Source organism: Chiloscyllium punctatum, chromosome 16 (assembly GCF_047496795.1).
Source record: "Chiloscyllium punctatum isolate Juve2018m chromosome 16, sChiPun1.3, whole genome shotgun sequence".
NCBI classification, from domain to species: Eukaryota; Metazoa; Chordata; class Chondrichthyes; order Orectolobiformes; family Hemiscylliidae; genus Chiloscyllium; species Chiloscyllium punctatum.
In genome coordinates this window covers 11,178,212-11,203,358 of record NC_092754.1, presented here as the reverse complement: position 1 = coordinate 11,203,358, position 25,147 = coordinate 11,178,212, and the positions used below count along the sequence as shown (strand labels likewise).

Genomic DNA, 25,147 nt, shown 5'->3' with positions numbered 1-25,147 from the left:
TATTTACCCAAACCATGCCCCTCATGATTTTATAAACCTGTATAAAGGCACCCCTCGGCCTCCAAAGCTCCAAGGAAAACAGCCCCAGCCTTTTCAACCTCTCCCTATTGCTCAAATCTCCAACCCTGGCAACATCCTTGTAACACTTTTCTGAACCCTGTCAAGTTTCACAACATATTTCTGATATGTATCTCCTTCCGATAGGAAGTACACCAGAATTGCACGCAGTATTCCAAATGTGGCCCAACATGACCTCCCGATCCTGTACTCAATACTCTGACCAATAAAGGAAAGCATACCAAACACCTTCTTCACTATCCTATCTACCTGCGACTCGACTTCCAAGGAGCTATCAACCTGCACTCCAAGGTCTCTTTGTTCGGCAACACTCCCTAGAACCTTACCATTAAGTGGATAGGTTCTGCTAAGATTTGCTTTCCCAAAATGCAGCACCTTACATTTATCTAAATTAAACTTCAATTGTCACTCCTCAGCCCATTGGCCCATCTGATCAAGATCCCATTGTAATCTGAGGTAACCCTCTTCGCTGTCCACTACACCTCCAATTTTGGTATCATCTGGAAACTTACTAACTATACCTCTGATGCTCACATCCAAATCATTTATATAAATGATGAAAAGTAGTGGACACAGCACCGATCCTTGTGGCACTCCACTGGTCACAGTCCTCCAGTCTGAAAAACAACCCTCCACCACCACCCTCTATCTTCTACCTTTGAGCCAGTTCTGTATCCAAATGGCTAGTTCTCCCTGTATTCCATGAGATCTAACCTTGCTAACCAGTCTCACATGGGGCACCTTGTAGAAAGCCTTACTGAAGTCCATATAGATCACATCTACCACTCTGCCCTCATCAATCCTCTTTGTTACTTCTTCAAAAACCTCAATCAAGTTTGAGAGACATGATTTCCCATGCATAAAGCAATGTTGACTATCCCTAATCAGTCCTTGCCTTTCCAAATACATGTACATCCTGTCCCTCAGGATTCCCTCCAACAACTTGCCCACCATTGACGTCAGGCTCACTGGTCTATAGTTTCCTGGCTTGTCCTTACCATCCCTCTTAAACAGTGGCACCACGTTAGCTAACCTCCAGTCTTCTGACACCTCACCTGTGACTAGCGATGATACAAATATCTCAGCAAGAGGCCTAGCAATCACTTCTCTAGCTTCCCACAGAGTTCTGGGGTACACCTGATCAGGTTCCAGGCATTTATCCAATTTTATGTATTTCAAGACATCCAACACTTCCTCCTCTGTAATATGGACATTTTTCAAGATGTCACCATCTATTTCCCTACATTCTGTATCTTCCATGTCCTTTTCCACAGTAAACACTGATGCAAAGTACTCACTTAGCACCTCCCCCATCTCCTGCAACTCCACACAAAGGCTACTTTGCTAATGTTTGAGCAGCCCTATTCTCTCCCTCGTTATCCTTTTGTCCTTAATGTATTTGTAAAAACCCTTTGGATTCTCCTCAATTCTATTTACCAAAGCTATCTCATGTCCCCTTTTTGCCCTCCTAATTTCCTTCTTAAGTATACTCCTCCTGCATTTATACTCTTCTAAGGCTTCACTCGATCTATCCTGTCTATACCGGACATATGCTTCCTTATTTTTCTTAATCTAAACTTCAATTTCTTTACTTATCCAGCATTCCAGACACCTACCAGGCTTTCCTTTCACCCTAACAGGAAATACTGTCTCTGGACTCTCATTATCTCATTTCTGAAGGCTTCCATTTTTCAGCCATTCCTTTTACCTGTGAACATCTGCCCCCAATCAGTTTTTGAAAGTTTTTGCCTAATACCATCAAAATTAGCCTTTCTCCAATTTAGAACTTTAACTTTTAGATCTGGTCTATCCTTTCCCATCACTATTTTAAAACTAATAGAATTATGGTTGCTGGCCCCAAAGTGCTCTCCCACTGACACCTCAGTCACCTGCCCTGCCTTATTTCCCAAGAGTAGGTCATGTTTTGGACCTTCTCTAGTAGGTACATCCATATATTGAATCCTGATCATATATGTTTTGGATATTGATTGAGGGAGTGAGGATATCAAGAAAACTACCCCACTCTACTTTGGATAGTGCCATTTAATATTTTATATCCACTGGAGAGGGCAGAAAAGGGCTTCAGTTTAACATCCCATTCAAAAGACAGTACCTTCAACCATGCAGCGGTCTCTCTGGATAGCACAACGATTCTGGCTTTAATTATGTACTGTATTCCCTGATGTTAGGACAAACTTGCAACTCTCTGATACAGAGAAAGTACTGTGATTCAACCCCAGGATTCCACTTCTCTTTCATACACCATTTATAATATATTGCCAAAATATTCATTTCTCTATTAGATTACTTACAGTGTGGAAACAGGCCCTTCGGCCCAACAAGTCCACACCGCCCCGCCGAAGCGCAACCAACCCATACCCCTACATCTACATCTACCCCTTACCTAACACTACGGGCAATTTTAGCATGGCCAATTCACCTAACCTGCACATCTTTGGACTGTGGGAGGAAACCGGAGCACCCGGAGGAAACCCACGCAGACACGGGGAGAACGTGCAAACTCCACACAGTCAGTCGCCTGAGGCGGGAATTGAACCCGGGTCTCCGGCACTGTGAGGCAGCAGTGCTAACCACTGTGCCACCGTGCCGCCCAGTTGTGAGGTGGTTCAGACAGGGAAATTTATGAGCCCAAATTTAGTAACCTTCCTACCTATAGCTCCATGTAAACTGATAATTCACTATCATTCATAATAGAAGAAAGTAAAAATTACAATAACCTTGAAATTTTGATCAATAATAAAGTCACAGCCCATGAGGTCAAAGCAGCCCAGTTTAGGATCCAGTTTACTCCTGGCAGTATTGAAGCATATTGTCATGATTTCCTGCATCCTCTTCTGAAAGAAAACATGAAAGTTTTCAATCACTTTGTGAACCAATGTACCAACTGCAAAGAAACATTTGCTGCAATATGTTGGCGACAGTTTCCTATTCGCTACAGGTGCTATCTGACCTGCTGGGACTCTTCCATCATCATATTATTACAATTGCAGTTCAAATTGCTTCTCTTCATTCTTTTACAAAAAGAAGTGTATTGGAACATAGGGGAGCGACTTCTTTCAAAACAATGCTTTTTTGAGGTTTTAGATTTATTTTGTTTACAAACCATAGTTATGCATATTAGCTGTTAGTTATTTAAATAAGGGAATATGTTAATTTTATATTCAACGTGTTTCGTTGTATTTGGGTGTTACGTGTCAAGATTAGAGTGGTGCTGGAAAAGCACAGCAGGTCAGGCAGCATCCGAGGAGCAGGAAAAATGACGTTTCAGGCAAAAGCCCTTCATCAGAAATCTTTTGGTGGTAGGCATTAACTGGGGATTGATTTTGACCATTACAAATGACACAGACTAATACAATAATTATTGGATTAGGTATCATGTGCTTGTAATGTGTAACACTGCAAATAAATATAAAGATATGCAAAGATTGGTTCCAGATTCATCCTTTACAATTAGGTAAACATTTCCAAATGCCATGTTTATCTACAAAAAGCAAGTTAAAAGATATTCCTGCATGTTTTTTTATTGAGTAAACATGGCAAGATTACCAATGATCAACTCAGTTGCTAATCAATTGAGAACTGTCTTGTCTGGGTTAAACAATTGTTGGGACAGATGGAGGAACCTACCATAATCTCCCATTTCCCAATACAAACATCCCTAATCTAGACATCTATCATATCATTTAGAAATGCAGGTATGTAGTTTGAACTACATACTCAGAGCCTTATTGAATGGCCTCTTTTTGTATGGTTTGATTTGATAATTTCAGAAAGAGCACTGAACAGAGTGGAAAGATTTTCCATGGAGCATGTAGAGATGACGTCTGGGAGTCGACTGCCCACATCTTAACAATCTCAGCCACAGAAAAATACACAATAAGTAAGAGAGGAAACTAAACTTGAAACAAGCAGATTTTTGAAGTCAAAGAAAACAATAAACATAATGCAGGCAAAAAAAAAATCCATTAATTGACCATTAATTGAAAGTGAGGACTACAGATGCTGGAGATTAGAGTCAAGAACGTGGTGCTGGAAAAGCACAGCAGGTCAGGCAGCATCCAAGGAGCAGGAGAATCGACGTTTCAGGCAAAAGCCCTCCATCCCCCTTCCTGATGAGGGGCTTTTGCCCGAAACCGTCGATTCTCCTGCTCCTTGGATGCTGCCTGACCTGCTGCGCTTTTCCAGCACCAGACGCTCCTCATTGATCTATTTGTTCCATCCCACATCCTCAGATTCTATTCCAAAGGTTGAACTGAATTGTTTGCAACCTTGGTGACATGATTAAATCAGAGATGTACAGGACTTAAGCCACTTTTGGAATATTGTGTATAATTCTGGCCTCCCTCATATCAGAAGGATGTTGTGAAACTTGAAAGGGTTTAGAAAAGATTTACCAAGATGTTGTCAAGGTTGGAGGGTTCGAGCTATAAGGAGGGACACTGAACAGGCTGGGGTTGTTTTCCATGAGCATCGGAGGCTGAGGGGTGACCTCATACAGGTTTATAAAATCATGAGGGGCATGGTTTGGGTAAATAGACAAAGTATTTTCCCTGGAATGGGGGAGTCCAGAACTAGAGGATATAGGTTTAAGGTGAGAGAGGAAAAATTTATAAGGGACTTAAAGGGCAACATTTTTACTGAGGGTGGTGTGCACGTGGAATGAAATGTCAGAGGAAGTGGCGGAGATTGGTACAATTACAACATTTAAAAGGCATCTGGATGGATATATGAATAAGAAGGGTTTGGCATATATCAAGTGCTGGAAAATGGGACTAGATTAATTTAGGATATCTGGTCGACATGGACAAGTTGAACCAAAGGGTCTGTTTCCATGCTGTACATCTCTGTGACTCTATAACAGCCTATTTCCTGAGATTCAGCCGCATGTACATCTAATAAATTTCAGTTGTAAAATATTCTATGTTGTGACTGCCATTGTAAGGAATTTGATTCTTGAAGCACTTGGCTTTCAAATTGTTACTCGGTGATATCTGCCAGTTCTAATCACTAGGCCTGAGTACCTAATTTGTGAGCCAAAGGGTCAGTTCCTGTGCTATACTGTTCTAACGCCTATGATGGTGTCATGACTGAATTTTGTTAGTTAGAGATTGTGTGAAAAATTTGAGTACATACTTACTGCAAAAACAGTGAAGACCCAGTCCTTTGGGAGATGTTTTTCTTTCATATATTTCTCATTAATATACTTATTTAATCGTTCCATAGACCAGATAGTTTCCTCTTTCATTCCGTTGTACAAAGGGTTCTTTCGCTGTATGAACTATAGGTTAAGAAAGTGCAAAGTTGCAATTATTGGAATAAAACTCCATCTCATTAGAGATGAGGTGAAGTCATCATAGTCCAATTCTCATATTAAAGAGAGAGAGAGAGATAAATGGTGATGAGTTTTACCTTAGGGTCACCATGCCTCAGGTGAGATTAAAATGACCTCAGCCAGTACAGGAATTGAACCTGTATTGGTGTCATTCGGCATTGCAAACATACCATCCAACCAAATGAACTAACTGAAGTTACATCTTTCTTCTTGAGAATAGGACACATATCAGAAACACTTTTAATACAAGGGCCCCATAGATAAACAGGGTAAAAACAATGACTGCAGATGCTGGAAACCAGATTCTGGATTGGAGTGGCGCTGGAAAAGCACAGCAGTTCAGGCAGCAACCGAGGAGCAGGAAAATCAACATTTCGGGCAAAAGCCCTTCATCAGGAATAGAGGCAGAGTGCCTAAAGGGTGGAGAGATAAATGAGAGGAGGGTGGGGTTGGGGAGAAAGTAGCATAGAGTACAATAGGTGAATGGGGGTGGGGATGGAGGTGATAGGTCAGAGAGGAGGGAGGGGGAGAGTAGCAAAGACTACAATGGATGAATGGGGGTGGGGATGGAGGTGATAGGTCAGAGAGGAGGGTGGGGGAGGGTAGCAAAGACTACAATGGATGAATGGGGGTGGGAATGAAGGTGATAGGTCAGAGAGGAGGGTGGAGTCGAGAAGTGGAAAGGAAGATAGGCAGGTAGGACAAGTCATGGGGACGGTGCTGAGCTGGAAGTTTGGAACTGGGGTGAGGTGGGGGAAGGGGAAATGAGGAAACTGGCCCATAGATAAACAGAAATTCTGGTAGATATGGATCACAGAATTAGCAGGCCTTGCAAATTCAGGAGGAATCAGAAGTCGGTCATTCAATGTCTGAGCAGTGTTCAATCTGCACAGTGCCCTGCAGCATGCAAAACCTTGGTATGCCTTGATCATGAACCCTTAGTATCAAACAGGAAGGGATATTTCCACCTAAACTTTCATACCCATCAGAGTAAATATTGATATATGCATGGTGCCCATTTTGTTGGCATCACATGGGTTCAAAAACAAACTAAACTGGCAGTGGGCTGGTCTGTACCTAATTTACAAACCCACCATTTTGCACCTTCAACAAAACAGCAACAATTTGCATTTATTGATCATATTTCAAAGCTACATGGCGATTGAAATGTGATCATCAATGAAACAATAGGAGATCATTCAGTTGCTCAAACCTGTCCAGCATTCAATTAGGTCATGGCTAGATTACACTAAAGTCTCCAATTCCTCACCCTTGATCCTTTGACAATGTTATGTCACAAAAATCTACTAATCTCAGTCTTGAAAATTCTAACTGACCCAGTTTGACAGCTTTCTTGGGAGAAGACTAGATGCCTGCAACCATTTGTGTAAGAGATTGCTTATTAATTTCACATCCAAAATACCTCCCTGTAATTGTAAAATTTCTGTTCTGGATTCTTGCAACAGAGAAATTATTAAATTCCCTACAGTGTGGAAACAGGCCCTTTGGCCCAACAAGTCCACACCAACCCTCCAAGAGTGACCCACCCAGACCCATTCCCCTAACACTATGGGTAATTTAGCATGGCCAATTCACCTGACCTGCATATCTTTGGACTGTGGGAGAAAACCCACGCAGACGCAGGGAGAACATGCAAACTCCATGCAGACAGTCATCTGAAACTGGAATCGAATCTGGGTCCCTGGCACTTCAAGGCAGCAGTGTTAACCACTGAGCCACCATGTCAGCCTTGATCATAGCTAATCATTAAATCATTTTAAACACCTCAGTTAGACCATCTGTTCATACAGAAGTTGAGTATTGCTGAAAAATGAGACATATCATTGAAGCTTTTGACCTGCATTCATCAGGACAAGTGCAAGAATGCCAAAATTTGAAAGGGGACAACAATTTATGCCACATGAGAAATGAATGTTGATTGGTTGGCAATTGAGTGCTGATTGATGATGATGTTGTCACAGCAAATGCCCCATATTTTTATTTTTATACATGGAAGAGGCTAGGTTCCTGCATTAATTTAAATCTTCCCATTCAATGGAAAATAATAAAATTAATTTGTTTCTTTTTAAGTAACTTACATTAAATAAGAAGTTGGTACGACAATGTGTATTTTTTTCCTCCTGAGTTCCATGGAAGGAGGAGGAGGAGGGAGGGTGAGTGTATTTTCCATTGTATTCAATTTACCTGATTTGTCAGGTGACTTGTTAGATCATCGGAGAATGGATCATATGTGTTGCACGTTGATCTGGCATAACCATGGTGAAAGAAAGCCATAAAAGGCGCGGTGCAGGCGACTAAGAAGTATGAGCGAACATCAAACTTCCTACCTTCCAGGAGTAAAGGCCTGACAATGTATCTGTTTGGATGAAATGCACAGACTTTTTTAAAGACAATTCCATGGACAGATGTTTCATATCTGAGTTAAATTTAAAGACACTTTTAAGATTCCTGCCTTTGATTTTGTGCGGGTATGGTTGGCACTGGGGCAAATGATGACTTTCCACGTTACTATGGAGTCACGTGCCGAAGGGACGTTTCCACACTGTAGGGAATCTCTACCGGGGTGGCAGGGTGGCTCAGTGGTTAGCATTGCTGCCTCACAGCACCAGGGTCCCAGGTTCAATTCCAGCCTTGAGCAACTGTCTGTGTGGGTTTCCTCTTGGTGATCTGGTTTCCTCCCACTGTACAAAGATGTACATGTCAGGTGAATTGGCCACGTTAAATTGCCCATAGTGTTAAGTGCATTAGTTAGAGGGAAATGTGTCTGGGTGGGTTACTCTTTGGAGGGTCGGTGTGGACTGGTTGGGCCAAAGGGCCTGTTTCCACACTGTAGGGAATCTAATCACACTGTGAGGTATCTAATCTCTGCAGGAGTTCCTGTCATCAATCGCCTTCCTGTCATCATAAAGTCAGAAGTAGGGATTCTCGTTGATGACTGCACAATGTTCAGCAACATTCGCTGCTCCTCAATTACTGAAGCAGGCCATTTTCAAATGCAACAACATTTGGACAATATTCACACTTGATTAAACAAAAGGCATGTAATTCATGTCATACAAATACCAGGCAATGACTAGAGCCAAATAAACCACCGCCCCATGACATTCAATGGTGTTACCATCACTAAATCCAATTATTAATAACTTATGGTTACCATCAACCATAAACTCAACTGGATTCACTACATAAACACAGCAGTTACAAGAGCAGGTCAGAAGCTAGGAATGTTGTGGTGAGTAAAACACCTCTTGACTCCCCAAAACCTGGCCACCATCTATAAGGCACAAGTCAGGAATATGCTGGAATACTCCCCATCGGATGGATGTAACTCCAACAACATTCAACAATCTTGACACTACCCAGGACATTGATTGAGACCACATCCACAAACATCTACTCCCTTCATCACTGATGCTTAGTTGCAGCAGTGTGTACTATTTACAAGATACACTGTAGAAGTTCACCAAAGAACCTCAGCCAACATCTTCCAAACTTACAACCACTTCCATCTAGAAGGACAGGGGCAGCAAATACCTGGGAACACCACCACCTGCAAGTTCCCTTCAAAGCTACTGACCATCCTGACTGGAAATATATTGCTGTTCCTTCAGTGTCAATAAGTCAAAATCCTGGAATTTCGCCTCAAAGAGCATTGTGATACAGAACATGGACTGCAGTGGTTCAAGAAGGCAGCTCACAACCACTTTCTTATGGAAAATGAGAGATGGGCCATAACTTCTGGCCAGCTAGTGACAATCACATCCCTTGGGTGAATAAAACAAACACACAGATTCACAGCAGAGGGCCAAGGTGAGAACTTTAATGGGTATGGCACAACTGAATGCCTCGTACATTGGGAATCCAACCAGAATAGCTTGCACTTTTTCATTTTAGTATTTTGTATTTGCTACTCACATTTAAATCTTTTGTGAGGAGTCCAAATGAAGAGTAGGGCAACATTTTGTAGTCTCCTCTACTCATTCTGCAAATATGACCCAATGCTTCCAATGGTTAAAGTTCAAGGGACAGAACTTCATTTTTCAGCATTGTCCAGCTTCCCAATTCAACATCAAGTTCAGTAATTTCAGATCATGAACTCTATACCCCATTTTGATTGTCTTTTTCTCTGTAATGTGCCAGCCTGACCTTTATATTCATGTTTCTGCTTTCAGGAAGTGTTGTTCATCATTCTGCAAATTAAGACCCACTCTGGACAAATGCTTTGTTCCTTTACCACAACACCTACATTCTTTTTACCTTTTATTCTGTCATATCTTTGTCATTCAATCTCTGCCACCCTCTACACCCATCCACATCTTCCCTTTCATTCTTCCTCCGCCTCCACCCCCTCTAACTTTCAACAGCATTAAAACTGATCACGTTTGGAACTTCCTTCCATTCTGAACAACAACTATGTTTGACATGAAATGTACTCTGTTTTTGTTGCCTGACGCATTACATCCTTCCAATCCTTTGCATTTTACTTGCATTCTTCCAACATCTGCAGTATTTTACTTTTATCAATGTCTAAAAGACCAGAACCAACGTGGCTCAGAGTTTGGAAATGCAGAACAACTCCATTTAAATATTTATGGATCCATCCATGATGCAGTCTCTGATAGTCCATGTTGCACCTTTCATTGTAGCTCAAGCAGCAGCTACCCAGATTCTGACTGAGGCAGCGGAAGCTCATACTGCTAAAGCTCATTGGTGGTAGAGCAGCCCACAGCAGTCTAACAGATGCAAGGTTTGTGAAGGTTTGTAGCTCAGGTTGACGTTTAGGGTGTAGGTTTGCTCGTTGAGCTGTAGGCTTGATATCCAGATGTTTCATTACCTGGCTAGGTAACATCATCAGTGGCGATCTCCAAGTGAAGCGAAGCTGTTGTCTCCTGCTTTCTATTTATATCTTTCTCCTGGATAGGGTTCCTGGGGTTTGTGGTGATGTCATTTCCTGTTCGTTTTCTGAGGGGTTGACAGATGGCATCTAGATCTATCTGTTTGTTTATGACGTTGTGGTTGGAGTGCCAGGCCTCTAGGAATTTTCTGGCATGTCTTTGCTTAGCCTGTCCCAGGATAGATGTGTTGTCCCAGTCGAAATGATGGGGTTTTTTTATCCGTGTGTAGGGCTACAAGGGAGAGAGGGTCGTGTCTTTTTGTGGCTAGCTGGCGTTTGTGTATCCTGGTGGCTAACTTTCTTCCTGTTTGTCCTATGTAGTGTTTGTGGCAGTCCTTGCATGGAATTTTGTAGATGACGTTGGTTTTGTCCATGGGTTGTACTGGGTCTTTTAAGTTTATTAGTTTTTGTTTGAGAGTGTTGGTGGGTTTGTGTGCTACTAGGATTCTGAGTGGTCTTAGTAGTCTGGCTGTCATTTCTGAAACTTCTTTGATGTATGGTAAGGTGGTTAGGGTTTCTGGCTGTGTTTGGTCTGCTTGTCGTGGTTTGTTCCTGAGGAATCTGAGCACTGTATTTTTTTTTAGTGCGCAGATTCCTCAGGAACAAACCACGACAAGCAGACCAAACACAGCCAGAAACCCTAACCACCTTACCATACATCAAAGAAGTTTCAGAAATGACAGCCAGACTACTAAGACCACTCAGAATCCTAGTAGCACACAAACCCACCAACACTCTCAAACAAAAACTAATAAACTTAAAAGACCCAGTACAACCCATGGACAAAACCAACGTCATCTACAAAATTCCATGCAAGGACTGCCACAAACACTACGTAGGACAAACAGGAAGAAAGTTAGCCACCAGGATACACAAACGCCAGCTAGCCACAAAAAGACATGACCCTCTCTCCCTCGTAGCCCTACAGACGGATGAAAAAAACACCATTTCGACAGGGACAACACATCTATCTTGGAACAGGTTAAGCAAAGACATGCCAGAGAATTCCTAGAGGCCTGGCACTCCAACCACAATGTCATAAACAAACACATAGATCTAGATGTCATCTATCAACCCCTCAGAAAACGAACAGGAAATGACATCACCATAAACCCTAGGAACCTCATCCAGGAGAAAGATATAAATAGAAAGCAGGAGACAACAGCTTCGCTTCACTTGGAGGTCGCCACTGATGATGTTACCTAGCCAGGTAATGAAACGTCTGGATATCAAGCCTACAGCTCAGCGAACAAACCTACACCCTAAGTCTAACAGATGATTAGGATTGATGCCTCAGAGACCCAGGGGAGTTGTAGTGCCTCCATGGAGCATTCTTCTCCCAGGAGATAGCATTTCTCCAACCGCTGTTGTCATTCCAACTTTCTCCTTCATATTATCTGTCAGTCAGGTAAATACTTGGTAATCTCTACAAATAGCCCTGAAAATATGTTCATCAAGTTTAAGAGAGGACATTGGTTGGTACTTTTGGTGTTCAAATAGAATTGCACATTAACTGATGGCATAAACTACCTGCATCCTCCCAGTGGCAGGTTACCATGAGTCTGCTGGCACCAACAATGCTTTGACATCCAGTGCATTTTTCCCCACAGGTGGACACTATTCTGGAGCTCTGAGGTGCTATCTGCCCAATTTATCATCCAATGTCTTCACAAGGAAGTTGGAGGTATGTTTCAGTCGATGGGTAGTTTACGTAATGAAATTTTGTAGATCTGCAATTTCTTGATCTGCAATCGTCTTCCCGACCTTTCCGCCCCCACTCCCTCTCCGGCCTATCACCCTCACCTTAACCTCCTTCTATCGCATTCCCAACGCCCCTCCCCCAAGTCCCTCCTCCCTACCTTTTATCTTAGCCTGCTTGGCACACCCTCCTCATTCCTGAAGAAGGGCTTATGCCCGAAACGTCGATTCTCCTGCTCCTTGGATGCTACCTGACCTGCTGCGCTTTTCCAGCAACACATTTTTCAGCTCTGATCACCAGCATCTGCAGTCCTCACTTTCTCCTAGTTGATTTTAACTTACTGTGAATCCTCTTGTAAGGATGCCTTCCTTGAAGAAGCTCTCTTCCTCCCTCTACAAGGATTTCAGTGAGTCTCTCTCTCACTGCACCCCCCAGGTCATCTCCTCTGCCCTGAAGCTCTTCAGCCATGTCCTCAAACAGACTCGCTACCATAGCCACATCTCCTTCCTCGCACCTGCCTACGGAACCGACTGACCCCACATGGACTCTGGACTACGTTCAGACCAACAAAATTTGGACCCAACCAGGACAACCAGTACCTACAACAAATCCTAAACCTCCAGCAACAGACCTCCCTCCGGATCCTCCGCTCCACACTTGCAGCCATGCGCCGCTACCCACATTCCCTGCAATTAGCCCTACCCCAGCTCAGGACAATACTCTCACAGACTTGCAAAGGACCTCTACTGTTCTTCATCCACAGAAGAATCCATACACTAACCAAACAGTTTTTCCTAACCATATCGGAAATTAATGACAGTAAGTACCATAAACTTTCATGTACTTACCCCCACACTCCGGATTCCTCAACTGTTCTAGTATCTTCCATCGGCCTTCAGAACTGCTTAGGCGCCATTAACCATGTAGCCGCTGCAGCAGCCGCGAACCATGACATCACTTCCGCCCCCACCGACCATGCAGCCTTCGCAATCGCCGCCCAGACAACCGCCTCCACGATTGCCAGGAAGACCATCGCCGACAGATTCGTGGCCTCCGTGGGGGTCCACAGCCACCGGGAACAACACCATTTCTGCCGTTGCCGCAGTCACTTCCACCCCCGGAGTTGCCGTCGCCGCATCTATTTCCGCCCCTCACTCACCTGCACAACGACCATGCCGCATGCATCTCCACCTCCACGCTGATCTCCATGTCCACGCTGATCTCCGCCCCCGTGCTGATCCCCGCCCCTGCACCAATCTCCAAGCCCACGCCCAACTCCGTCCCCATGCCTAACCCCACCTCCACTCCCAGCTCCAGCCCCACACCAGGTTCTAGCTCCCAGCCCTGCCATATTTTCACCATCCCTCCAGAACTCCCCCTCTCTGAGGATGAAAGATCAGTCCTCAGCAGAGGCCTCACCTTCATTCCCCTACGCTCCCGCATTAACGAGTTCAACACGCGGCAAGACATCGAACAATTCTTCCGCTGCCTTCACCTCGGTGCGTACTTCTTCAACCAGGATTCGCGCCCACCCTCTGACGACCCCTTCTCCCACCTCCAACACACCCCATCCACCTGGACACTCTGTGCTGGCTTCTTACCCATCCTCGATCTCTTCATAGCTAACTGCCGCCGCAACATTAACTGCCTCAACCTGTCCACCCCTCTTACCCACTCCAACCTCTCACCCTCAGAATGTGCAGCCCTCCACTCCCTCCGTTCCAACCCCAACCTCACTATCAAACCAGCAGACAAGGGAGGCGCGGTAGTAGCTTGGCATGCCGATCTTTATACTGCTGAGGCTAAACGCCAGCTCGCAGATACCTCCTCCTACTGCCCCCTCGACCATGACCCCACCTCCCATCACCAAACCATCATCTCCCAGACCATCCATAACCTCATCACCTCAGGGGATCTCCCATCCACTGCCTCCAACCTCATAGTCCCACAACCCCACACCACCTGTTTCTACCTCCTGCCCAAAATCCACAAACCTGACTGCCCCGGCCGACCCATTGTCTCAGCCTGCTCCTGCACCACCGAACACATCTCTGCATACCTCGACACGGTCCTGTCCCCCTTAGTCCAAGAACTCCCCACCTACGTTTGGGACACCACCCATGCCCTCCACCTCCTCCATGATTTTCACTTCCCCGGCCCCCAACGCCTTATCTTCACTATGGACATCCAGTCCCTGTACACCTCCATCCCCCATCACGAAGGCCTCAAAGCCCTCCGCTTCTTCCTTTCCCGCCAAACCAACCAGTACCCTTCCACTGACACCCTCCTTCGACTGACTGAACTGGTCCTCACTCTGAACAACTTCTCTTTCCAATCCTCCCACTTTCTCCAAACCAAAGGAGTAGTCATGGGCACCCGCATGGTTCATCCACTTTACTGACACCTTCCACCCCGACATCAAATTTACCTGGACCTTCTCAGACTCCTCCCTCCCCTTCCTAGACCTCTCCATTTCTATCTCGGGCGAACCACTCAACACGGACATTTACTATAAACTGACCAACTCCCACAGCTACCGAGATTACACCTCCTCCCACCCTGCCCCTGTAAAGATGTCATCCCATATTCCCAATTCCTACGCCTCCACCGCATCTGCTCCCAGGAGGACCAATTCCAATACCGAACAACCCAGATGGCCTCCTTCTTCAAAGACCACAATTTCCCCTCAGACGTGGTTAATGATGCTCTCCACCACATCTCCTCCACTTCCCGCTCCTCCACCCTTGAACCCCGCCCCTCCAATCGCCACCAGGACAGAATCCCACTGGTTCTCACCTACCGCCCCACCAACCTCCAGATACATTGTATCATCCTTCATCATTTCTGCCACCTCCAAACAGACCCCACCACCAAGGATATATTTCCCTCCCCTCCTCTATCAGCATTCCGGAAAGACCACTCCCTCCGCGACTCCCTTGTCAGGTCCACACCCCCACCATCCCAACCTCCACTCCTGGCACCTTCCCCTGCAACTGCAAGAAATGCAAAACTTGCGCCCACACCTCCCCCCTCACTTCCCTCCAAGGCCCTAAGGGATCCTTCCATATCTATCACAAATTCACCTGCACCTCCACACACATCATTTACTGCATCAGCTGCACCAGATGTGGCCTCCTCTACATTGGAGAGACAGGCCGCCTACTTGCAGAACATTTCAGAGAACACCTCTGGGACACCTGCACCAACCAACCCAACTGACCCGTGGCTGAACACTTTAACTCCCCCTCCCAATCCGCCAAGGACATGCAGTTCCTTGGCCTCCTCCATCACCAGTTCATGGCAACATGATGCCTGGAGGAAGAGCGCCTCATCTTCTGCCTAGGAACCCTCTAACCACAATGGATGAATGCAGATTTCTCCAGCTTCCTCATTTCCACTCCCACCACCTTATCTCAGTCCCAACCCTCGGACTCAGCACCGCCTTCTTGACCTGCAATCTTCTTCCCGACCTCTCCGCCCCCACCCCCTCTCCGGCCTATCACCCTCACCTTAACCTCCTTCCACCTATCGCATTTCCAACGCCTCTCCCCCAAGTCCCTCCTCCCTACCTTTTATCTTAGCCTGCCTGGCACACCTTCCTCATTCCTGAAGAAGGGCTCATGCCCGAAACGTCGATTCTCCTGCTCCTTGGATGTTGCCTGACCTGCTGCGCTTTTCCAGCAATACATTTTTCAGCTAGAAATTTTGTAACAAAAGGTTGACGTACAGAGCAAACTAATATGTTGTAATACATTATAAGTGAAGACATTACGATTCCTTTTCTTTACTCTGATTGTTCTCAGTCACCTTTGCACCACTCTGCGAATGATGGAATTATAGTGAGATGTTTTAATCATTGGGTTATCTTCCACACTTTCCACTTTTGCACGGAATACAGCAAGGTCTTCCCGAGACTTCAGGAGGAAGATCCCTCGACCCTCTTGTAAATTGGAAGGTTTACAAATCCAAATCTGCCCATCTGTGTCAAAGGGTGAAAAAGAGAAGACAGATATGTAGAACATAGGACATTACAGCGCAGTAGAGGCCCTTCAGCCCTCAATGTTGTGCCGAGCCGCAAAACCAAGTTGAAGCCCATCTAACCTACACTATTCCATTTTAGTCCATATCCTATCCAATGACCAGTTAAATACCCTTAAAGTTGGTGAGTCTACTACTGTTGCAGGCAGTGCTTTCCATGCCCCTACTACCCTCTGAGTAAAGAAAGTACCTCTGACATCTGTCCTATATCTATCACCCCTCAATTTAAAGCTACGCCTCCCCCACCTTGTGCTAGCTATCACCATCTGAGGTAAAAGGCTCTCATTGTCCACCCCATCTAATCCTCTGATTATCTTGTATGTCGCAATTAAGTCACCTCTCAACCTTCTTCTCTTTTAGGAAAACAGCCTCAATCCCTCAGCCTTTCCTCGTAAGACCTTCCCCCCATATCAGACAACATCCTAGTAAATCTCCTCTGAAACATTTCCAAAGCTTTCACATCCTTCCTACAATGCAGTGACCAGAACTGCATGCAATACTCCAAGTGTGGCCTCACCAGAGCTGTAAAGCTGCAGCATTACCTCGATCCGAAACTCGATCCCTCTACCAATAAAAGTTAACACAAAGTATGCCTTCTGAACAGCCCTATCAACCTGGATGGCAACTTTCAGGAATCTATGCATATGGACAACGAGATCTCTCTGTTCATTTACACTACCAAGAATCTTACCATTAGCCCAGTGACCTACATTCCTGTTATTCCTTCCAAAGTGAATCACCCTACACTTTCCCCATTAAATTCCATAGAACTCATGCATTTCCATCCCCATTGTCAACAAGTCATTCAAAGATTCATTTGATCATGATTTAGCTTGCTATCATAGATTCCTTACAGCATGGCAACAGGCTATTTGGCCGAACAAGTCCACATGAACCCTCCAAAGAGTATCCCACCCAGACCCATTCCCCTACCCCTATTATTCTACATTTCCCCTGACTAATGCACCCAACCTACACACACCTGGACACTATTGGCAATTTAGCATGTCCTCTGCACCTAACTTGCACATCCTTGGGCTGTGGGAGGAAACCGGAGCATCCAAAGGAAACCCACAGAAACACCACAGAGACAGTCGCCAGAGGCTGGAAGCACTGTTTTCCTTTAATCATATTCGCCGTGAGCAGTCAAATAACTAATCACCTGGGTCAGGTTAAGGGGTTTAGCAGGCATTTTAGCTTCATTTGAACATGTTTAGGCTTGGTTAAGACACAGGGGGCGGTGCATTGCAAGAGATGATTAGAGATGGGAGCTGGAGGAAATGGGGGAGAAGTCAATCTGCTTGCTCTCAATCAAAGATATCAAAACTGGAACAATTTATTCCTCAGGGCAGCCAAAGCCAAGACAATAGATAAAGGATCCTTAACAAAGGGACACCTTTGGACTATGTATTACACCCCATGAAGCTTGATTCTCAGTGCCTCTCTCCTACTGGTATAAAAGGCAAGCAATAGTCAAGTACAAATTTAAAGATTTTTGTTGCAAGATCTGCTTTTTGGCCAATGAATAAGCACATTGCTCTATGACATCTCAAGGCACAAAGACCAAATCCAGTGCACAATTTACACTGAGTTTGTTGACAACTCTGGAGAGGATCTAAAACTGACCTTGGTGATCCTGATTTTCCCAGGGAGGGTTGTTAATGTAGGCACTGGGATGAAAAAAGTCACAGGGCAAAAGTGAGGACTGCAGATGCTGGAGATTAGAGTCAAGATTAGAGAGGTGCTGGAAATGCACAGCAGATTAGGCAGCATCTGAGGAACAGGAAAACCAATGTTTTGGGCAGGAGCCCTTCATCAAGAATCAAGCAAATGGGGCCTTGTTTTAGCATCTGCTCTAAAAGAATGAACTGTGACTTTTTGCAAGATTAAAGTGGTGCTGGAAATGCACAGCAGGTTAGGCAGCATCCGAAGAGCAGGAAAATCAATGTTTCGGGCAGGAGCCCTTCATCAGGAATCAATTCCTGATGAAGGGTTCCTGCCCGAAACATCGATTTTCCTGTTCTTCGGATGCTGCCTAACCTGCTGTGCATTTCCAGCACCACTTTAATCTTGCAAAAAATCACGGTTTATTCTTTTAGAGCAGATGCTAAAACAAGGCCCCATTTGCTCTCTCTGGTGGACATAATACACCCATGATGCTGCTTTGAAGACGCACAGGGAAGTTCTGCTGAGTGTCATGACCAGTACCCTCAAACAATATCACAAAAACAGATAATCTAGTCATTGTCACATTACTGCGTGTGAGATGTTACTCTGCACAAATTGATTGTTGCATCTGTGACAGTATAACATAAGCAAAGCCACCCTTAAAGATCAGCAAGGCTCTCTATGTGTGGAACCGCAGGAGATGGGGAAGATACTAAATTAATATTTTGCATCATTATTTACTGTGGAGAAGGATATGGAAGCTAGGGAACTTGGGGAAATAAATAGTGAGATCTTGAAAAGTGACCATATTACAGAGGAGAAGGTGCTTAATGTATTAAACACATAAAGATGGATAAATCCCTGGGACCTGATCAGGTGTACAGAGAACTCTGTGGGAAGCTAGGGAAGTGATTGCTGGGCTCCTTGCTGAGGTATTTGTAACACAGGTGAGTTGCCAGAAAATTTGAGGTTGGCTTATTTGGCGCTATTATTTAAGAAAGGTGATAAGGAAAATCTAAGGACCTAAAAACTGGTGAGCCTGACTTCAGTGGTGAGTAAGGTATTGGAGGGGATTCTAAGGGACAGGATTAACATGCATTTTGAAAGGCAAGGATTGATTAGGGATAGTTAACATGGCTTATTTTTGTATGGGAAGTCATATTTCACTAACTTGATTGAAATTTTTGAAGAAGTAGCAAAGAGGATTAATGAGGGCAGAGTAGTGGACATTGTCCATATGGACTTCAGTAAGATATTTGACAAAGTTCTGTGTGGTAGACTAGAAGGTAAGGTTAGATCACATGACATACGGGGAGAACTAGCCATTTGGATATTAAATTGTTTGTAGGTAGGAATGATTTTGGTTTATGGCATACTCCATATTCGAATTATTTGTGATGTCTGTGTCAATGGCAATATACAGACAAAACGTCTCCAGAGATAATCAGCAAATGCTGGTGATTATGGATGCATCCAAGCAGTCAAAAAGCATTGCACCATTTCAACAGAGAGAAGCACCCAATAGTGCTTATTCAGAATATAGTGTTTATTCAGAATCATCGTTGTTGTGAAGAGTGTGGCAAAGGACAAAGGGTAATGGCATGTGAATGATTTATTATTTTGGCAATTAGCAAGGTTTGATTTGATTAATTATTGTCATGTGTACTGTTAGGACACTGGGTAAACCCTTCTGTTAATTTAACCCAACAAGACAGAAAAGATTCACCCCGTGCTGTAATCTGTTAAAATTCGAGAAGCAAAGAACTATCGCAAAATTCACTATTTAAAGTAAAAATTAACAACATTTTTAAAATTCTAACAGCAAATAATTAACTAACAACTATTAACAACTCCTTTCTCTAAACCTATCTTTTACTTTCCCCTCTACAATACTGGTCCGATAAAAAATCCTGATCACGAAACCCAAAAAAATACAATCACGTTTCAAAACCAGTCAGCTTTGCTGAGTGCCTTCTATAGATTTTCCTCTGTCTTCTTTTCTTCTTCTTAGGGATTCTGCTTCCCAGGTCTTTGATAAATAAAGGAACCTTTAAGAAAGCAGATGCTTCTGCAAGCAGTCTCTCTTGTTGTTGTTGCTCTGGCTAACTGTTCAAAACGTTTGATATTTATACCCCAAAACATCGGATCATTTCATTGGTTTTAATACTATCAAAATACTAAATTCAAACTTGATTGGAGTTTGGTATCTTGGCGCATAATTTAAACTATGAGAAAGTGAGGACTGCAGATGCTGAAGGTCAGAGTCGAGAGTATGGTGCTGGAAAAACACAGAAGATCTGGCAGCATCCAAGGAGCAGGAGAATTGACATTTTGAGCATAAGCCCTTCATCAGGAATGGAAATCAAGATTCCTGATGAAGGGCTTGTGTCCAAAATGTTGACTCTCCTGCTCCTCGGATGCTGCCTGACCTCTGTGTTTTTCCAATGCTACGCTTTTGATGTGTAATTTAAACTGATTGGCTGAATTTTAATTTGTATTTGTCTCATGGCAACCCAGTTACTCTAGCAGTTTCAACCAAATGTTACATTGTTCCTTGTTCCAGACTCTCTGTGCTTCTCTAGGTCCTTGCTAGCTTTTCAACTCTCTTAAAGGTGCACTACACCCACAACTTCATAACAGTACCTCAGTAAACTTTTGTTTTGTGAGCAGTACAGGCAGATCATTCCATACCAAGCTCATAGGGTGATTGAACAGAGCAAGATATCCAAAGTTATAGTTGCAAAGAAGGTGCACAAGAAGCAAGAACAAGATTATATTTGAAATTTGAGAGGTCTGTTCAGGAGTCTAATAAGAGTGGGGAAGAAGCTTTTCTTGAACATGTTGGTACATGTGTTTAAGCTTTTGTATCTTCTGCCTGACAGAAGTGTTCAAAGAGTTTATGATTGGCTGGGAGGGATCTTTGATGATGTTAGCCACCTCTCTGAGTCAGTGAGAAGTGTAAATGGAGTCACTGGATGGAAACTTGGCTTGTGTAATGGACTGAGCTGTGTTCACAACTCTGTGTTTTCTTACAGTCCTGGGCAGAGCAGTTGTTGTATCAAGCCATAATGCACCCAGATAGAATGTTTTCTGTGGTGCATCTGTAAAAGTTGGTGAGTGTCCTTATGGACATAATGAAATTCCTTATCCTCCTTCCTGACCATCACATCAACATGGGTGGTCCAGGACAGATTGTTGGCAATTGTCACTCCTGGGAACGTGAAGTTCTTGACCATCTCCACATCAGCTCCATTGATGTAGACAGGGGCGTGCCCTCCTCCTTGCTTCCTGAAGTCAATGATTAGTTCTTTAGTTTTGCTGTCGTTGAGGGAGAGATTATTATCATTACACCACACCACCAAGCACTCTATCTCTTTCCTGTAATCTTCTCACTGTTCGATATCCGGCTTACAATGGTGGTGTCATCAGTGAACTTGTAGATGAAATTTAGCCACACAGTTATGAGTGTGCAGGGAGTACAGTAAGGGGCTGAGTATCTATCCTTGCAGCACCAGTGTTGAGAGTTGTTGTGGAGGAGATGCTGTTGCCTATCTTCATTAACTGTGGTCTGTGGGCCATGAAGTCGAGGATCCAATTGCAGAGGGTGGAGAGGAAGCCGAGACTTTGGATATGAGTGTGGTTGTGATATTAGTGCTGAAGGCAGAGCTGTCGTCAGTAAGTAGAAGCCTGATGTAGGTATCCTTACTAATCCAATGTTCCAGGGATGCGTGTAGGGCTAGGGAGGTGATATCTGCTGGGAACCTGATGTACTAGTAGGCTAATTGCAAGGAATCAAGGTTGGGAGGCTAGAGTTGATACGAGCCATGACTAACATCTCAAAGCTCTTCATAATTATAGAAGTTAGAGTCGTGGAGTGGTAGTCATTGAGGTACACTGCATGTGTTTTCTTTTGCATTGAGAAGTGTAAATGGAGTCACTGGATGGAAACTTGACACAACATTGGCACAACAATAGGGTTTCCTGGTTAATCCGACTTTTTGAAGCAAGTCGGGATTTCAGACTGTGGCAAGGACAGGTTAAAGGTGTGAGGAAATACTCCCACCAGCTGGTCCACATAGGGTCTGAGTACACGGCTGGGGTCTCCATCTGGGCCAGTTTCTTCCCATGGGTTTATTCTGAAGAAGGCTGATCTGACATCTGTGGCAGTGACTGAGGAAACAGGTGCATCTGAGGCTGTCAGGATAAGTGACATTGTATCACTGATCTTCTGTTCAAACTGACCATAAACTGGATTGAGTGTCTCAGGGAGGGATGTATTTCTGTCCTATAATCTGTTCTGCTTCATTTTATATCGTGCCTTGCCACAGACAGTGAGTGTCTGTGTGGCTAGTTTGGATCTCTAACTTAGTCCAGTATTGCCTCTTGGCCTCTCTAATGGCCTTATGGAGGTCTTATCTGGATTTCATGTCATGATCAGACCTTAACACTGCATGTCTGCTCTTCAGGAGGCAATGGGTTTCCCAGTAAGGAGTTGGTTTAGCTCAGTTAGCTGGATTGTTGGTTTACAGAGCAGTGTAATGCCAACAGTGTAGGTTCAGTTCCCATCAACGGTTTGAGGTTACCATGAAGAATTCTCCTTCTCAACCTCTTCCCTTGCCTGAGGTCTGGTGGCCCTGAGGTTAAATCATCCCCAGTCGCTTCTCTCTAATGAACGAGCAGCCCTATGGTCTGGTAAGACTATGGCAACACAACTACAGGGTTTCCTGGTTAATCCATATGATTGGCTTGTTCACAATTAACATCAATAATTAAGGCAATGGGTTGGTATTGTGCATTCAAAGTCATGGAGCAAAGACATCCACATTAGTAGGAAAATTTTTACAAGTCAATTTTCTTTTGGGTCTGAAAGATACTTATATTCTGAGGAACCGGGTTGTGCAAGAGTCCCAGAAGATTAAAACAAGCAGGTAGAGCAAGCAATTGGGAAGGTAAATTGTCTGCATAGTTACAAAGCCGCGGAGAACAAGAATGAAAGAATCTGATGACTAAAAAGGGAATTAGTCGGATTACGGATGGAATATTGGGTACAGATTTGGGCTTCTTGTTTGAAAAAGGCATCCTTGTCAGCAAGGGAAAGCAATGAATATTCACTAGACCCATCCCTGGAAATGGTAGAACCATCTCACAAGATGAGTTTCAGTACTCTGGCCTTATATCCTGTGGAGGTTAGAGGAATGGGAGATGATTTAATTGAAGCCTACGCAATTCACAACTTGACTGAGTTGATGTGAAAGATGTTTTCCTTCGCTGGGGAAACTCAAAGACAGGGTCAGCCCCTCTTGTATCGGAGGAAAGATTGCAAAGTGATGCGAAGCTGGAAATATGGGGGACAACAATAGGTCTGACCCTTCACCAGTCCCAGAATGGGTCTGCAGGGGAGCTACCTGTGGACCTGTCAGTGTCCAGTCACACCTACACCCAAGAAAAGCAAGATGGGGAGACTTAAACTGTCAGATCATATCCACCAACTACAGTCAGGAAAATGCAGCTGCTGTGTCTCTGGCCTGTAAAACATGGAAAATAGTATGCTGTACACACATTAAATTTAATTGAAATTGACACACACACACACACACATTTGAAAAGAACAGCATAACACACACACATGTACATATTTGAAAAGAACAGCATAAAAACAAATGATATCTCTTCAAACCTTATTAAATAGGACTGTACCAAATAGATTGTGCGATGTTCAAACTGGAACATAAGTTCATTAGGCAACTCCAAACGTGGAGGAAAAGAAGGGAAAGCAAAATTGGAGGGAAAGAAAGACATTACCTCTGAAAGCATCAAAAAAGGCTTGGCGATCACTTTGCTGATCAATGCGGAATGACTGAGGGAAAAAGTCATCCAGTCTTATGGACTTGCTGCGTAAAACAAGAAAGAGAGGAAGTCACAGAATGCAGACAAGCAACTAGTAAAAACTCATTAGAACCTAAAGGACAGTTGGATGGTGTAATGAAAAATTAGAGTTATTCCCTGCTCACAAAGTATTAGTTGTAAACTAGGTTTGATATCACATATAACACTTCTTACTGCAACTGCCTTTGTTCTACACATCCATAGGGGCTGTCAAATTTGGCACGAAATATAGGGATCAGTTAATTGGACTTTTGTTGGCCATACAAATATGATTTGTTCAAGTTGGTGATTTATTGTTGACATGATATCATTCCAGTTCTTAGCAAATGATGGTGTGAGATGAGAGTGTGTGTGTGTTTTTGAGTACCCTAGAAGAGTAGCCTACATGGTTTGCTGACTTACATGGAACGTGAGATTACCATTTCCCAAAATTGAGATGCAGAGATGAAGTCAGCAGTCCATTTGTGACATACTGCTTCACACATTGTCCTGTGATGGGTTTGTAATGTGTCTGCATTCCATCAATACACATCAGCAGGAACTAGCTAATGAGTGTGAAGTCAGTGGAACATGGGAATCTCATGGCACCCAGTTCACAATCGTTTAGAAATAAGGTGCACCCATTTTCTTTGTGCAACAGCGGAGTTCCTTGTTTGACCCAATGGTGCAAGGGAGGAGAGCAAGAGAATAGTAACACACATGAAGGCTGAAGGTTGGCAAGGGTTAGTCAGTAATGAGATTGTGTGGGTGTGAAGTGTGGTCAGGGGCAAGCAGACATGGAAGAGGGAGTTTCGAAGGGCATTGAGGAATGAAGATGGAAGAAGGTTGGTGTCCTTTGTGTGGGTGTGGGAGGGTAAGCGGGAGCAGTCAATCAAGGTTAAAATAAAGGGGCCAAATGGTAGAAATCTCCTTTAGGGAGATACAGAGATCAATTACCACTCAAGAATGAGTAAATCAGCATCAGCCTTTCCATGACTTCAACACCATCAACTTGGCCATCAGGCTGAGACTCCACTTGTCCACTGCAGTACCAACCACAATCTGTGCCAATGAAACATGCAAGAAAAAAAAGCAATTGTGCCATCTATCACTGGTATTAGCCCCATAGGTTCCTTAGCATCACACGGAGTAAAACCCCGCCAATGAAGGACTCTGACACAAGACCAATTATGGATGCCTGCAGAGCATGTGACTATGAGACAATTGAGACTGGCAAGACAGAGGGAGCACAGAGGAGGTCTACCAGGATACGTCCCAAGCTAGAGGGTCTGAGCTATAAGGAAAGGTTAGGTAGGTGGGGGTGTTTACCTTGGAGCAGTGAAGCTTGTGAGGGGCTTGATAAAGGTGTATTCAAGAGGCGGCACAGTGGCTCAGTGGTCAGCACTGCTGCCTCACGGTTCCAGGTTCAAGTCTAGCCTCGGGTGACTGTCTGTGTGGAGTTTGCACATTCTCCCTGAGTCTGCATGGATTTACTCCGGGTGCTTCGGTTTCCTCCCACAGTCCAAAAGAT

General features: G+C 44.1%; 1 protein-coding gene across 1 annotated transcript in view; it reads right to left on the bottom strand.

Moving 5' to 3' along the window:
* LOC140487248 (protein polyglycylase TTLL10-like) overlaps positions 1-25,147 on the bottom strand; it is a 41,246-nt gene that overhangs the window by 2,964 nt on the left and 13,135 nt on the right. The window contains exons 4-8 of the mRNA XM_072586875.1: positions 23,554-23,642; positions 15,853-16,024; positions 7,637-7,808; positions 5,237-5,377; positions 2,817-2,933 (exon numbers count right to left, since the gene is read on the bottom strand). Coding sequence (XP_072442976.1) covers positions 2,817-2,933; positions 5,237-5,377; positions 7,637-7,808; positions 15,853-16,024; positions 23,554-23,642 — 691 coding nt within the window. The remainder of the gene's footprint in view (positions 1-2,816; positions 2,934-5,236; positions 5,378-7,636; positions 7,809-15,852; positions 16,025-23,553; positions 23,643-25,147) is intronic.